At 38.9% G+C, this 12,604-nt stretch overlaps 1 protein-coding gene across 4 annotated transcripts in view; it reads right to left on the reverse strand.

Moving 5' to 3' along the window:
- TRPM6 (transient receptor potential cation channel subfamily M member 6) overlaps positions 1–12,604 on the reverse strand; it is a 169,946-nt gene that overhangs the window by 25,434 nt on the left and 131,908 nt on the right. For all 4 annotated transcript variants that reach the window (XM_070794665.1, XM_070794664.1, XM_070794663.1 and 1 more), the window contains exons 26-31: positions 9,476–10,608; positions 9,220–9,332; positions 6,831–6,951; positions 4,135–4,226; positions 2,502–2,560; positions 943–968 (exon numbers count right to left, since the gene is read on the reverse strand). In XM_070794665.1, the coding sequence (XP_070650766.1) occupies positions 943–968; positions 2,502–2,560; positions 4,135–4,226; positions 6,831–6,951; positions 9,220–9,332; positions 9,476–10,608 (1,544 nt within the window). The remainder of the gene's footprint in view (positions 1–942; positions 969–2,501; positions 2,561–4,134; positions 4,227–6,830; positions 6,952–9,219; positions 9,333–9,475; positions 10,609–12,604) is intronic.

Consider the following 12,604-nt stretch of genomic DNA (forward strand, 5'->3'; position numbering starts at 1 on the left):
TGGTTCTCTTCTATCTGCTCATGTCTTAAATTACAAGGCTCAAGAGAAATCCTTTCCAACAGTTTTGCCATTTCATAAAGTCAGAATTAAAGTGGAGAACTTTGGTCTCATGGTGGTAACGGCTTTATACTTTGTAGAATAAGCAGCGTAATCAGCCCAATTTCACAGACGTCTCTGGCTTTTTGCTGCTGCATAAGCAAAGGAGCAAAACTCCCTCCCTTTGGGGGTGCTGGGTAAAAGGTTAAGATCATCAGAAAAGACTGTTCCTTTCTGGAATAACACTGTTTCAGTTAATTTGGAGGTAAGGAACGGGAGTGGCAGTCTGAAAGCCAGGTAAAATCAAGAAAAGGATTATTTTTTTCTTTTGTACACGACAAATTTTTTGTAGGTGGAGAAGGAATCAACTGCAAAGGATGTACTGAAAATACAAGAAATTGAGATGGAGCAAGACCACAGAAGAGGAAGGTTTCTGATCTGTTCAAGGGGTCAAGAAGACAGAAAGGGGTAAATCTGAAAGTGGCTATAGAGAGTGGTTTCGGTGAGGGAGGTGTCTCACCAAAGCAGGCTTGGTCCCACTTAGCCACTTGGGGCACAGAGTCCCACTGAAGCCACAGAAGAAAGATCTACATACAATCTCATGAGTTCTTACTGGGCAATGTGTTAAAACATCACAGTAGGAGTTGTCAAGCAGTCTAAATGAGCTGAGTGAGTATACTCTTACTCACTGGAAAATCATGGTTGAAAATTGATTACTCCAAAAAATTTTAAACCAGATATCAGTCCTGATTTATCTGGGGAAAGACATTCAAAAACTTTCTACTTTTCTACTGCATTTGCTACTCTGTATAGTAGACAAAACCACAAACAGGATTCCAAGAACTAAAAATCTCAGCAGGGGCGTAAACCTCACCAATAATAATATGAAAAAATATAAAAACTTACTGTTAACTCCATTTGAACTTCTCAACCTGTTTGAAAAATTAAAGTTGTTTAGATAATGCTTAAATTTTTCAATGATCAAAGATAGAAAAAGTGCACGAAACACTAAATAATACAGAGTCTATAAGCATATATGTATACACATGTGTATATACTACTTTAAAGGAAGAGTATCAGTTACATCTGACCCCTACTTTTAGAGAAACAGTTTACAGCCCTACAATTATTTTCATAGAAAAACGAGCACCAGATATGCACATAAGTCATTTACTGTGTACGCCCTAAGCTAACTGAAAAGCAGTTGCTGGTTTTTGTTTTTAATTAGCTGTGTGATCACACAACATATATAAGATTTAACTGTATTTGTATTCTTCTTGATCAATTAAACTAAAGGGTTCCTGAACTATGCAAAGTAGATGCCTACAAATGAGTCTATGAATGTCTCTGGACAAGCCTACAAATCAGTTTCATTAGCCCACGTGATCCCTAAATGTTCAAGGCTGAAATTAGCTCTCTTTAAATGGTTACGTGCCCTGCTCAAGTGCACAAGTGGCCATGGGCAAGTCAAAATAAGTGCATTCAAAGAATATCTCCAGAACGTAAGGTCCTTGGGGAAGAAAGTACAATTACAATTATTGTTTAATTTCATGCTGCAATAACCCACCACTCTGCATGAGCACAAACTACTGAACCTTTGGGAGAAGAAAGACATGTGCACATTAATTCTAGAGGCAGGCTTGCACAGAGAGACCTTGATGGGAGCTTCAGAGAAAAGGCCATCTCAAACACAGCTGACTGCCAACTGACCATCATATTCCACCTGCCTGACATCAATGGCCCCTTTGTAGAGTACAGATGCTTTTGAATTCTGCTCCTTTAGCTGTAAGAATAGTCAATTTGATGATGTAACTGGAAAGGTCCATAAAACCTACAAACAAAATAGAATAATCTGCCTGGTTGGTGTTCAAATATTCTCCGAGTAATAAAAATCCAGGAGTCTCAAGTCTACAAAAATGTGAGTTCTCTATCTGCTCTCTCTAGCCCTGTCCTCCTGTCTCACACCTTCTCAAATTGTTACTGTTTTGATGAACACTTAGGATGTTAAGGAGAAACCAGAAAGAACCATCTTAGAAACTAAACAGAAACATTTGGGGAAAAAAATACTAAGGGAAAGAACTATCTAGTCTTCACTCTAAGTCTTTTTTTCAGTCAAGACAGACTTATACTTAATTTTTAATGCAAATTTCACATCAGAAAAGATATGATACTTATTATTTCATGTGTGCTTTTTTGACACTAAAAAAGACAAAATGGCTAATTTGATGCAATAGCACATGTTTCATTATATTCTTAAAAGGCACTAAGGTGAGATCTTGTTGCCAAAAACAGGAAAGCTAGGAGAATAAATTATCGTCATTCTTTCTAACAAAAGAAAAATATTGTTGTTGGACATACTTCTCTTTTTTCTCCTTTTCTGACCCAATTAAACCTTGGTTCCCAGTCCAGTTAAAAAAAGAACAGAAGCCAAAGATGCTTAAAGACAGACATTCAGAAATACTCACTGAGACTTCCTATTGACTGGGGTGTTCCTGGAATCCCACAAAGAGCTTTTGCTAAGATCCTGAGGAAAAGCGAAAGATCATTACATGCTCACCCAACTTTCTCCCACCTCAAGCTTCCAACAACACATTTGCAAAACACACTCCTTGGAGGATATGGTTGTTTTCTTTTCCCTTCCTCTAGCTCAATATTTCTTTTATTAAGTATCAAAACTCAAGCTGGAAAGATGAATAATGTTAGCACAATATATGAGTAACTCAATGCGGTGACCAGCTTTAACAGAAAGAATTTTATGGGGACATCAAAGAGAAACTGTAATATATAATGGTTTTTACAAAATTGAGAGTGAACATATAACATCTGTTAAGGATGTGAAAGAAGGCATGAAGTCAAAGTTGACAGGAAACGCTGATCATTACACTGTTATACCCAATCACCAGATCATTATTTCAGTTAATGATTATTCAGAATGTTACCTTCTAGATATCTCATTCTATTTCTCTTTAGATTCAAATTATTTCTTAAAATCCAGTATACTCCCAGCACTGTGTGCGTGCATACTCAGCTGCTCAGTCATGTCATACTCTTTGGACTGGAGCCCGCCAGGTTCCTCTGTCCATGGAATTCTCCAGTCAAGAATACTGGAATGGGTAGTCATTCCCTTCTCCTGGGAATCTTCCCAGCCTAGGAATCGAACCCTGCGTTGCAGGTGGATTCTTTACCGTCTGAACCACCAGGGGAGCCACTCCAAGCATTATTACAGGCATTTTCACTACTGTTATTTTTGTTATCCACTGTTAAACTGGTAAGGATGGCATTAACCCCATTTTAAAGATGAAGCTAATGAAGCTCATAAGGTGAATTGATATGTATAACTTTGAAACCTAGGAAGTGGAAGAGCCAGGATTTGACAGGGCAGACAGGTTCCCTGACTACCTTCAAGTAGTATTCTGTTTCACAGATTACCTTCCTATAAGAACATCTGAGGTTGTAGTATATGTCCACATAGGTGATTTGTATACACTTTCCAAGGTCACAAAGGTAATATTCAAACAAAGATCAAAATTATATTGGGTGGGGGGGATTAGGTGGTGGCTAGTCTAATTAGATCATGCTTCCCCCATGGTGGGTGGCAATAAAACAAGCACATATTTGCAGACAGAAAGAAAAACAGACTGAAAAATCAGTATTGAAGAAACACTAAAGGTCCTTTACTCTGAAATGTCCAATCCCCTCCAACACATCTACAAAGAAGTTGGCTTGGCCTGTTTAACTAACCACACTGAGTGAGACATTAACTACTGTGAGATAAACCATTCCATCCCCAGAAAGCTGCAAAAGGTAAAAATTCCTTCTCAAATCAGGCTGAAACCTGTCTCCCAGTAGTTTGTATATGTTGTTTTTTAGCTCTACCTCTGAAAAGTATATTAGAGGTATTTTTCTTCCATGTGGCAACTTTTATATATTTGAAAACAGTGTCAAAAATTCCTAAACTTTTTCTCATTTATGCTAAAATTCTCAGGATAGGTTATTGGATGGATAAATAGCAAAAAAAGAGAACAACAAAGAAATAATAAAGTGGGGGGAGAGGGGGTGAAAACTGAGCTTTTAAAATTTCAAATAAAATGCTTTCACCTCTTGAGACTGCCTTCCATAATCACTGACTTGTACAGGATGTCGTTCAGCTCCTTTAGTTTTCATTTTCTGATATATGTAAGATTCTAGACCTTGTTAAAAGGAAGGAAAAAATTAGAGAATACATGAAAATGTGTTATATGTGAATCACAGTTACAAATAAAAGATCTCAACACTGCATTTATCTAAATTGGAATATACTTTTCTTTTCTCTGTTAAGCAAATTTTACCAAGATTCTTTTGTCTTTTTTACTCAAGCGGTTGAAAGCTATTTACCCCATTTCTATTCTTCCATAGTTACCCTTATGTATACAATTAATACTTCTCTATCAAAGAATTATCCATACCCTACCTTCCTATAAAATATCTTTAGTAATTTTCACTTTCCCCTGAACCTTGTCATCCATGCTTTATTCAAAATACATGAAATTTGAGATCCAAATTGTTAGTAATTCTTCCTTAATAGCATTACTGTAGGCTATTTAAAAAAGAAGACAAAATCAAACTGAGACAAAAGAAAGAAAAGAATGCCAGCAAATAGTTTTAATTTTTAGCCTTTTCTTTAAAAAACTTAACAAGGATCATTATTGTTAATATTTTTTATACCTGGTATTTACAGAGTCACTGGCATATAGTAGGTAATCAATAATAGTTTAATAAATATTTGGTTGGATAAATTCTGAGAAAAATACTTATTAAAAGTCCCTGGCTAAAAGTAGTTGTTATTTTTTCCTACTATTTGGTGCTGGAAAAAAGTATACAGGTAATGCAAAAAAAGCTACTAAAAAAAAATCACAAAATTGTATATATGATACTTCTCATAACATAATAAAATTATGATAAATATGATCTCAATGAGAGTACAGTACTACAATTAAAATACCTCTATGAAAATCTAAAACTATGCTTTTCCTTTCATAATTAATTTCCTCAAAACTTTACCTTTTGTGTTTAGAAGGAGCTACCTGACAGGGCACCCTCAAAAATGTTTTTTAATTCTTTTTCAATTCTTAACTCAGACAAGTTTTTTTTTTTTTTTTTTTTTAGTGTACCAAGTGTGTATTTTCAATTTACTGTATGCAATCTAACAAAAATTTGGTCATAATTTACCAGATATACATAAACAATTTAAGTAGTAAAGAAAATTCAGTTTAAAGAGAGTAAGTTCATATCTTAAGGAAAAGTAAAAGTACATTAAGAATGTAAAGCCAAGTCCAGTTTCTATGCAATAAGTGAACTGTAGTCTAATAAAGCAGATTTAGGTGATTTTCAGATATATATCTTTTCTCTTTAATATATATTTATATATAGACAGATCTACCAAATGTAAACTATGGTTTATTTTAAAGGAGAGGGATAAATGGGATGAAAGAAATCTTTATACTATACTTACATATTCACAAAGCAGAACATTTTACGTTTAAAATACTTTTCCATTCATAGTATCTTTGCCCAACTAACGTCTACTTTGGACCCCACCAGAATTACATTTTACTCATTTGTCTAGAACACTGTTAACTCAGACAAGTTTTTAAAAAAACAAGTTCTCAACCCAGAATGTAGATCAAGACACTAGGCCTCCTGAAGTCTTCAGATTAGCCAAACACCTGGAATTAGCCTAATTCTCTAGGTCTTCTCTTTCTTCCTGATCATCACATTTAAATGAGATTCTTTGCCAGAACCCTCCTGCCACTCCCATCTTTCTCAGTTTGAATTTTTTTGAAATAAGAGAAGATGGTCAAAATGTACAAACTCCAGCTATAAGATAAATAAATACCTGGGGAGGTAATATACAGCATGGTGGTTATAGTTTAACAATACTATATAGTGGCTAAGATAATAGATCTTAAAAGTTCTCATCACAAGAAAAAATAATTGTTAACTATAGGTGGTGATGGACATTAACTTACTGTGCTACTAATTTTGCAACACAGACATACATCAAATCATTATGTTGTATATCTAAAACTAATACATGTACCTTAAACTTAGTACTTCAAATAATTTTAAATATTTATGACTTGCTAACCACATAGTCCATTCTGTTTAAAAATTAGTAAGGGTCTCTTAGTATCAAATGGAAGAGGTTCAATGTTCAGTTCATTGCTACCTATTCTCTTCCTAATATGTCCTCAACGCATCTGTCCAGGCTTATTTCACAGTCTATGCTTAGCTCACAGTCTTCATTCCTAGCTCACTCATCTGTCTTCTATCCTCTACAAACATCATTACTATTAAGTTTAAGGGAATCTTGCCAATGGAATAAACACTATATGGGAGCAGTTGTAAATGACCAACTACAACTCAATCCGCTGAGTTCTGTGTAAGGGCCCATATCAACGTCGCCTGAACTTTAAAGATTAATTTATAACATTAGACAACTCACCCCATAAGTCAGACTAAATGAATACTCCTTGATGCAGATTCAACAGCTCTGAATAGGAGACTATCTACATTTTAATTAATTTTAATTTTTCTTTTCTGAATTCTGACAATTATCCTATTAAACAAATGCAAATTGAATCTCTTTCATAAAAACTAAAAGCAGAAAAGAGCTATTTATCTAAGAAAGTGTGGCCCCTTCTCATTCTCTCACCTCCACTTAAGAACAGCAGGTACCCCCAACTGGTCTAAAGACCATACCCTGAGGAAACTACCAGGGTTTGGGTAACTCAAGAATGCAGACTGTTACATACTTATCTGATTAAATTTGGACACTGGAATCCAGTTCTTGCTGCCCTTGTGTGCTTCTGAGATCTTTTCTCCAGGCTCTGGGTTCAACTGGTCACTTTGAGAGCAGGTGTTGACTGTTATGACCTAGAAAGAAAGACATTCGTTGGAACAGAGTGACGTTAATCTGAATAGATTCCAAATCACAGTTATCACTGACATGAGTTTGAGCAAACTCTGGGAGATGGTGAAGGACAGTGAAGTCTGGTGTGCTGTCCATCCTAAAGTCCATCCCAGTCCATCCTAAAGGAACTCAGTCCTGGGTGTTCATTGGAAGGACTGACGTTGAAGCTGAAACTCCAATACTTTGGCCACCTGATGTGAAGAGCTGACTCACTGGAAAAGATGATGTTGGGAAAGATTGAGGGCAGGAGGAAAAGGGGATGACAGAGGATGAGATGGTTGGATGGCATCATCGACTCGATGGACATGGGTTTGGGTGAACTCCGGGAATTGGTGATGGACAGGGAGGCCTGGCGTGCTGCGGTTCATGGGGTCGCAGAGAGTCAGACACAACTGAGAGACTGAACTGAGAACTGAGTGAAGTCTGGTGTGCTGCAGTCCATGGAGTTGCAAAGAGTTGGATACAACTGAGCAACAGAACAACAACCACATGTTGAAGAACTGCTGCTGCTACTGCTAAGTCACTTCAGTCGTGTCCGACTCTGTGTGACCCCATAGACGGCAGCCCACCAGGCTCCCCTGTCCCTGGGATTCTCCAGGCAAGAACACTGGAGTGGGTTGCCATTTCCTTCTCCAATGCATGAAAGTGAAAAGTGAAAGTGAAGTCATTCAGTTGTGTCTGACCCTCAGCAACTCCATGGACTGCAGCCTTCCAGGCTCCTCTGTCCATGGGATTTTCCAGGCAAGAGTACTGGAGTGGGGTGCCATTGCCTTCTCCAATGTTGAAGAACAGCGGTTGTTAATATTGGCTGCACATTAAAATCACCTGGGAAGTGTTAAACTTTCATCACTCGTGCTGGCAGGACACAAGCATCCATGTGACTTTCCTATTTGCAGTCATGACTGAGAACCAGGGTGGGGAGCAGGGTTTCTCAAACTTGAGTGTGTATCAGAAACACCCAGGACTGTGTTAAACCCACAGATTTCTGGGTCCCTTCCTCAGGAACTGTGTGTGATTCAGTAGGTCTGTGTGTGTGCGGTAAGTCCCTTCAGTCGTTTATGACTCTTTGTAACCCCATGGACTGTAGCCCGCCAGGCTCCACTGTCTATGGGATTTTCCAAGCAAGAATTCTGGAGTTGCCATGCCCTCCTCCAGGGGATCCTCCCAACTCAGGGATCCTACCTGCGTCTCTTATGTTTCCTGCAATTGGCAGGTGGGTTCTTTACCACTAGTGCCACCTGGGAAGCCCTTAGTAGGTCTGAGGAGAGGGCAAATTTGAATCTCTTAAGTTTTCAGGTAATGCTGATGGGAGACCGCAGTTTAAGAACCACTGGTATAAAGCAAAACAACAAAAACATAAGGGTCTGAAAGAACTGGTTAGAATTCTATCCCTGTCACTCAGAAACTACATGAACTGAGCAAATCACTTCATGTCTATGAGCTCCATTCCCTACATCATTAAAATAACAGAGAGCTAACAATAACGGCTGCCTCATGTGCTTCACAGGAGCAGAGAAGAAATGAGATAAATCGACAAACTACAAGATAACAAACAAAAGCAAGTTATTAGTGCTTGAGCTCAGTTAATAGTTCTTATTTTAACTCTGGCCATTTTAGAACATAATTAGAACATAATTCTAAACTCATATTTTATGGGATCCCAGCAACTCATCGCATGTTCCCTGAAGGAAGCACATTCTTTATGGACATTAAGTCTCCTTCAAAAGGTGATTCTGCACGAGTCACTATGGAAAGGCACATGAAACCACTGTGAGATACCACTGTCCACTCACTAATATGCTAAAATCAAAAAGACTGAGCCTACTAAGGACTGGCAAGGACGTGGACCACTGGAACGCTCATAAACCGCTACTCATAAACTGGTGGCAATGTAAGTTTCTTCTAAAATTAAACAAATACTTACCATATGACTTTACTATTCTACTCCTAGTTACCAAAGAGAAATGAAAACATATGTCCACACAAAGACTTGTACACAAATGTTCTTAGCAGCTTAAGTGGAATAGCCAAAAACTGAAAATAACACAAAAGTCCTTCAACATATGAGTTGATAAATGAATTGTTGCAAATCAGCTCTGCTGACTCTTAAGATTTACATCTCCATTCCTTCCAGGACAGTGTTATTTTGTGTACTTGGCACTTTAGAATAAAGAGAACTCAAGCTAAGATAGGATACTACCTCAGTTGCCAAAAACATAAAAGGCACTTACTGGCACCTGCAGTGCTTGTGTTTTCTTCTTCTTCTTTGACAGTTTCCTATCCTTGGTTAGCAATTTTGTTTTGATCCATTTTGATTGTCCTATCTCTGAGAATTTTGATAGATCTGTAAAGGAAATGATTTACATGAGACAATAAAGACAGTATGTGGAACCATTGTGTTTCACAGGTAAGACTGAGAGAATGGGGAGAATGAGAATGGTAGCAAGGTGAGAATTTAATCCCGGTTTTTAAATGTTTACTTCTTACTTTTAATCTTAGAGATCTTCAACTTCTCCTCCTTGGGTAATCTCAAGCTCTGATTCCCAGGGAAGGGCTTGTCTTTCCGAAGCAGACTGATTCGAAAGGATGTGTTTGGCTGGAGCCATGGAAGTACTTCTGAGCAATTCCTCTGGGCCAGTCTTGCCGAGTTATCAGACAGGGATCTGCCCCGGTTCTGCCTCTGGCCCTGTTCACTCAGTCTGGAGTCATGGTTACAAGCGGAGGCCATGCTGATTTGACATTGCTTCTTGGTGCTAAACACACCAGTTTCATCACCTTCTGAAAATGCCCAGTTCACATACCCACCTCCAGGTTGCATGCTCATGACCTGGGAAGGGAGGGAGGACACTCTCGTGGGTGCAGGTGTGCAAATCAAAGTGGGGAGCACTCGTTCCCCCTTGTCTTCTCTGGCTGGTATCTGACCAAGTGACTCACAATGCTCCTTGGTTTCCACCACGGGGCCCTTGGCTGAGACACCCGGGGTCTGCCACATCAGATGAACAGGGACCTCAGTCTGGCTGACGTGTTCAGTTGTCAGCCCATCTGTACCTGCTTCCACAGATGGTGTGGACAGAGGCAAGTCAGTTTTTGCAGAATAAGAAATTTGTTCTAGATAAGAAGGGACCAGGAGATATTGGCCATACTTTGGGTGTGCCTGTCTGTTCAGCATCACCCCAGAAGCAACTACACGATTTTTTGTTTCTTGCTCTCCTTGGTCATCTCTTACATTTGAAGCCTCTTGATCTGTAATCTCAAGAAAGGGCCCTTTCTGCCCTCGTGGGGGATACCAGCCTCTGGCCAGGCTCCGCAGCAAAGAAGGGGGCATGCTATAACACTGATACTTCTTCTTCTCAGAGAGCGGCATGCTGCCCAGAACCTCTGCACAGATGACATTGCTCCAGCTGTGGGGAAGTTTTCTGCAAGTAGAATGCTTTCTGTTGGCCAGGAGAGCCTCATCTTCTTGTAAGGTGTCAACAGCAGAAAGGACTTTTAAGGTATCCACTGTCAGGACAGAGAGATCCTGCAGGTGTCCCACCTGGCTGTCCAAAGACAATAAGGAGTCCTTTATGAAAGACACCTTTTCATTCATTTCTTTCATTTGGAAGTACATCTCGGTAACCCTAAGGGTAAAGGGAGGGAGAAAAGCAATAAACGCAGTAAGTTGATGGGAACTGGCCTGCCTCTCTTCCTGCTCTGCTTCCATCTCTAGGTGGCTGCCCAGCCTATGCGGCTTCCCTATGTTGGGTCTGTCTTCTGCCTTCTTCTCTATCCAGTAGGTACTCATCCCAGGTGCCCTCACCCACTCCTATAATTCCCACTATCACCAGAAAAAGGAAAATTAAAAATTGTATTTCTAGCCCTGATTTCTCTCCAGTATTTCAGAACCACATTCCAGCTTCTACTAGTTAGCCTTCCAATCATCTCATCAATCAGCCTATTTGTACTCATTAACATATTCATTAACTTACATGACAAACATTTTAATATCTCCTATTGTCAAGCACTGTGCTATTTTGGTCGACAAGGGAAATCCTGAGGATGAAACCAGAATGATAGGAATAGAATCAATAATAAAAAACATAATTGGAAAAAGTTTATAGATCTTTTAAAATAAAATTTCATATCTACAGTATAAACAAGCATCCCAGGTTTCAAACAAAGCCCATTTTAAGAAACCTACAATCAGAGAAAGCCTGAGCCAATTCTTAAGTGATTTTGAATACTTGAACCCCAAATTATGATATTGAACCAGTGGTTCAAGTCAAAGCAGCATAAGACACCATCAGTTATGCAAGTACAAAAGTGCATTGCAAGTAGAGTCAAATTAAATTTAACACTTGATTTCATTTAGAAAATTAGAAAGAACAAAGAAAATATATCTATATCTATCTATCTCTGTTATATGGGTATCGGTTTTGTTTTGTGTGCCCCCAAAATAAGATAAGTTGAAATCCTAACCCCCAGTATTCCTAGAACGTGACTTTATTTGAAAGGAGGGCCTTTACAGAGGTAATCAAGTTAAAATAAGGTCATTAAAGCACACCATAAACCTGTATAACTCATATTCTTAAAAAAAGGGGAAATTTGGACATAGAGGGAAGAAAATGTGAGACAACTGCCTTCTGCCTGGAGTGATGCATCTACAAACCAAGGAACACCAGGGGCTGTCAGCAAGCAACAGAAGCTAGAAGGAGTGAGGAAAGACTCTCCCCTAGAGTCATTAGAGAAAGCATGGACCTCCAAATGTCGTAATTTTGGACTTCTAGCCTCCAGGACTGTGAGATAATAAATTTCTATTGTTGTAAGACACCCAGATTTTTGGCACTTTGTTAGGTGTGTGTGCATGCGTGATAAGTCACTTCAGCTGTGTCTCACTTTTTACAACCCTATGGACTGTAGCCTGCCAGGCTCCTCTATCCATGAGTTTCTCCAGTCAAGAATACTGACGTGGGTTGTCATGCCCTCCTCCAGGGGATCTTCCCAACCCAAGGATGGAACCCAGGTCTCTTATGTCTCCTGCATTGGCAGGCAGGTTCTTTACCACTGGTACCACCTGAGAAGCCCTTTGTTATGGCAGTCCAGGAAATTAACACAGTTATGACATTTTTCTTTCTTTCCTTTTTTCCTCTGTTTCATTCTTTACTTTGCAGAAAGGAGTATACTTTCCAATTTCTCAATACTAAAAATCTTTGATAAACAGAAATAAAGTGAAAAGTAGCAAGGGAGGGAATATAGTCAACAGTTTCATGACTCACATCACCATATGCAGAAATAAAAAAATTGTTCCCAATCTTATTTGGGGGCTGGGAGAAGCAGTGATTGATTATATCACGAAGTGCTTGGCACTCAGTTCTAGGAAGCACTTTCCAAAATAGTGTCAGATGTCTCCTCTCTAGAATATATCACAGGTCACATGGATTGAGAAATCCTCCCCTTCTTTCTGGAATCTTTGCAGATAGAAATGAAAGAATAAAGGGGGTCGTATTTTCCATTTTTATTATCATCTAGGCGGGAGGAGCCCTCTCTTGCTTCAACTTCTATAACTCAATAGAGCCTTAGTAAAGGCTTCCTGACCTTCTGGAACCTGTAAAACTAGAATTGGCAAGGATGATGAAG

This window comes from Bos indicus, chromosome 8 (assembly GCF_029378745.1).
Source record: "Bos indicus isolate NIAB-ARS_2022 breed Sahiwal x Tharparkar chromosome 8, NIAB-ARS_B.indTharparkar_mat_pri_1.0, whole genome shotgun sequence".
Classification (NCBI taxonomy): Eukaryota; Metazoa; Chordata; class Mammalia; order Artiodactyla; family Bovidae; genus Bos; species Bos indicus.